At 37.1% G+C, this 4,117-nt stretch overlaps 1 protein-coding gene across 1 annotated transcript; it reads left to right on the forward strand.

Annotated features, from left to right (window-relative positions):
• Window positions 1–264: 264 nt before the first annotated feature.
• LOC118034704 (alpha carbonic anhydrase 7) lies at window positions 265–2,690 on the forward strand. The gene is made up of 7 exons (XM_035040048.2): window positions 265–707; window positions 909–1,126; window positions 1,468–1,574; window positions 1,680–1,782; window positions 1,872–2,039; window positions 2,135–2,188; window positions 2,373–2,690. Exons 1-7 carry the CDS (start codon window positions 626–628, stop codon window positions 2,454–2,456), a joined length of 816 nt encoding a protein of 271 aa, XP_034895939.1. The 5' UTR covers window positions 265–625; the 3' UTR covers window positions 2,457–2,690.
• Window positions 2,691–4,117: the final 1,427 nt, after the last annotated feature.

Below are 4,117 nucleotides of genomic sequence, written 5' to 3' on the forward strand. Positions count from 1 at the left end.
ACACGACAATATTTCAAAATTCACGTCGCTTCAACATGTATTATTATATATTTGTATTTCTTCAGTCAAGTCAATTGCGAGATCGATAGTTCGCCTTGCATTCAAGAAGATTTATCATAAATTAAGAAAAGGAGTGTTAATGATATTCAGGTTTCTTCTTCCCATTATACGAGCTTCAAACCACCGCCTCCCACCCATCACCGTTGCCATCATGCATCGCGGAGCAGCGACTTATCAAATATTGAAATAATTTTGCCAAAACAACATCGGTCACCATTGACATGTGATTGTCCAATGAAATAATAGAAATTGACACGTCTAGAAGACCACCTGAATTTTCTTGTAAGAATATTTACTCGTAACAATGAGACCCTCAAGAAACAAGTACTACAGTCATTCGATTAGCATGATGTTTCACACTGAGGTTCCTATGTTCATACTTGTCCGCAGCGCCAGCTCTTCGAAGAAATTTAGAACATCTGTCAACGCGTCGCAGTTGGCTGTTTCCATATTCATTCTATAAATATGCCGATGGCCAACTCTTCGTTTATCTCCACACAACTACTTCAAAGCCCAATACCAGAAAAGAAAAAACTTCCAACTGCAAAGAAGTTTGATCCAAGACATGGGAAAGCTAGCAATCCAGCTCCTCTTTTTGATCACTTTCTTCCTCGTTCTTGTTTCGCGTATCACATCTCAAGAAGTTGGTGAGGCTGCAGTTCTCATGGCATCCCTAGTTATAGGGCAACATGGCCTTGATTATTAAGCTTTTTTGTTCAACTTCTCCATAAACTATCATGTTATTTCTTAGCTATAAACTACAAATTTTTAAATTAGTACCAAACATGAGAATAACTTGTACTTACAAGCTGGTAAATTGTTTGTTTTTTCCATTTGTTGTGGCGCAGAGGACGAGGCAGAGTTTAATTATGATCCAAATGGGGAGAAGGGACCTGCTAACTGGGGAAGGATTCACCCAGAGTGGGGTGCTTGTAGCAATGGATCCATGCAGTCTCCTATCGATCTGTTGAGCGAAAGAGTCGATGTGGTGTCCCATTTGGGGAGACTCAGTAGAAGTTACAACCCTGCTAATGCCACTCTTATGAATCGGGGCCATGATATGATGGTAAGGAAGGAAGGATATTCGAGCCTGTAATATACTAGGAAATATACTAGGTAGAACTACAACACAAGCTATAATTAATACGATGGATCATATCAGTATTGATTCCAGTTCCTCTGGTTAAAATAAACACCAAAGCATTAGAAAGATTTCCCAGAAATGATCATCGTCTCATCTCTCCAGGCTTGTAAGTTGCAGCTATCTTATTAGTTGCAAGATTGTATTCACAAACCATGTCATAAATCCTCCCTGTAAGCAACTAGGCAGCGTTGAAATCATCAAAACTATATATAGTTTCATCTTTCTCTGTTTAATTCTAATAATATTATTGTTTGTGGATGCAGCTGAAATGGGAAGGTGCTGCAGGAAGCATTGAAATAAATGGAACTGAATATCTACTCAAACAGTGCCACTGGCATTCACCTTCGGAACATACAATCAATGGCAAGAGGTATTTAATTCTCTAATTTCCCGATTTATCTCCCTCTCTCTATGTATAAGCAGGCAACAGTATTATAGCACTAACTCGAAATCTTTCACCTGTAACTCTATACAGGCTTGCTTTAGAGGCGCACATGGTTCATGAGAGCCTTGATGGAAGGGTTGCTGTTGTTGGGATTCTGTACATGATAGGAAGGCCAGACTCTTTCCTGTCATCTGTAAGCATCGTTCACACACACACACACACACCAGCCTCTGTGTAATTATCTCTCTTTAATTCTCTCTAATCATGTTTTTCATTAATTAGTTGAGAAAACAATTACAATCGGTTGCTGGCACCTATGAACGAGATACAGTGGCGGGAGTAGTTGATCCAAGGAACATCAAGATAGGCAGCAGAAAGTATTACAGATACATTGGCTCCCTTACAATTCCACCTTGCACCGAAAATGTTCTGTGGACCATTGTTAGAAAGGTTTAGATCTAACCAAATCAAAAACATTGATAAGCTTTAAATATGTTCATGATGTAACTGTATTTTGTTCTAAATATTACAAAATACCCTGATAGGTGAGGACTGCCACAAGGGAACAAGTTAGAATGCTTCGTGTAGCTGTTCATGATGTGAGTTCCCATCCTAACCTTTAATATTTCCCACATATAAAACAGGAATAAATTTGTATGGGAAATTAGAATTCTTTGAATATTAATTATTTCAATTAGATTCTCTTTACTTCCAATCTTGCTTGTTCATCATTGGTATTTGACCTATTATGTATGTTGATATCATTTGATGAACATTTTGCAGGAATCAGACACCAACGCTAGACCAATACAACCAATAAATAGTCGAACGGTGAAACTTTTTAGACCAGAAGACAAGGATGACTAAACAAATTACTTCAAGCTTCATTTTTTTCTGCATTAGTGATTACAGCTATATATATAGAAATAAAGGAGAGCTTGGATGGAGCACTGATAGAGTTATTTGCAGTAGAATACCTTATTTTACTTGTAGCTCTATGTTATTTTTCATTTTAATTTCTTCGTTCATTTATTGTCTACTACTCTATATCTATACATGAATATACTCTATCTTCATGAATTTCAATATCGTTGATCTTTCTTTTTATCGTTTATTTGAATGTGATGCTCATCTTCTCCAAATATAGGAAGACACGAAATCCTTTATCGCTAGCTTCTTGGAGCAAACCATGCTAATGGTTGATCTTTGAGCGCCTTGTGAACTCTCTTGTTCCTTTCTGCGGCTAGCAATGGAACTCCTTTTATGCTTAAATTGCTTAACATGACCAAATTCTCATCATTCAAGATGAAGAAGAATCCAAATGTTCCATAACATATACAAACTGATTTTGAGCCTACGAGGGAGAATTCTAACAACAAAATTCATCAATCATCTAAAATCATGGACTAATTCCTACTACAAAAAAGATATATTATATCGTCGTACCATTCTGACAAGAACTTTCATGATATCATCCATAGATGGCCTTTGTAAAGGGTTTTCTTCAACACATGCCTTCGCCAAAACAGCTAAATAGAAGGCCTCGGCAAGAGGATAATCCTCCTTCAGACATGGATCCATAAAACTCCTCAATCCATCGAAACAACTACCTTCAGTAGTTTTCCCACCCAAAAAAGCAATGCATTCTTTGAATGATTTTCCATCAACATCATCTTTTCTTGAGATGAGCTCAAGTAGAACAACTCCAAACGCAAAAATATCTACTTTCTCAGAAACCAAGCCATCGACAACGTATTTCGGCTCAACACATCCTTTGACACTCTCTATGTTTTCATTTCCTCCGGAAGATCGTGTTGATAAGTTTGAGTAATTATCTCCAAGTTGGATTTCTAGTATTTAAGTCATATTATATCTCTGATGCTAGCTGTAAAAATATATCCTAGAATCCATGTAAACGTGTGATTGTATCCTGATAGAAATAGGTTTCCATATAGTTATTCAATAAGCTCGAAACTATAGGATCAGGAAAACAAAGCTTTGTAAAGTTGGTTATATATATTGTGCTTGTAACAGAGAAAGGAAGTTGAATAAAACAATTGAATCCCTTCATGTATTCTGCATATTTCTTTACTTGGTATCAGAGCTAGGTGTAGTATCTGCTCTATATCATCACAACACAAATCCTGAAACCTTATAAACTTTCCCTTCGTACCATGACTAGTGACAAAACCGAATCATCCTCCTCTGCACCAATTATCCATGTTCAATAAAAGAATTCCAGTTTCTCAACTAATGTTATCCTTACCGAAAGCAACTATGATGTCTGGTCTCAAATCATGGAGATGCAAATTGCAGGGCGAGAGAAACTTAAATATCTTATGAGTAACACATCTCCAGAGACTACTGATCCATCCTATGTTAAATGGTATGCTGAAAGTCAAAAGGATAAAGGATGGTTGTTGACCTTCATGTGACCAGAGATTATGAAACACTACCTTAGACTGCCTATTGCACATGGGATCTGGAATGCTCTTGCCAAAGCATTCTATGATGGGGTAGATGAATCA

Source organism: Populus alba, chromosome 9 (assembly GCF_005239225.2).
Source record: "Populus alba chromosome 9, ASM523922v2, whole genome shotgun sequence".
Classification (NCBI taxonomy): Eukaryota; Viridiplantae; Streptophyta; class Magnoliopsida; order Malpighiales; family Salicaceae; genus Populus; species Populus alba.

Excerpts from the sequence above, each read along its gene's own strand:
- LOC118034704 (XM_035040048.2), top strand. The coding sequence starts at position 626 with ATGGGAAAGCTAGCAATCCAGCTCCTCTTTTTGATCACTTTCTTCCTC. Across the intron at positions 1,575-1,679 it reads CATACAATCAATGGCAAGAG|GCTTGCTTTAGAGGCGCACA; the intron begins GTATTTAATTCT and ends AACTCTATACAG. Across the intron at positions 2,040-2,134 it reads TGTGGACCATTGTTAGAAAG|GTGAGGACTGCCACAAGGGA; the intron begins GTTTAGATCTAA and ends ATACCCTGATAG.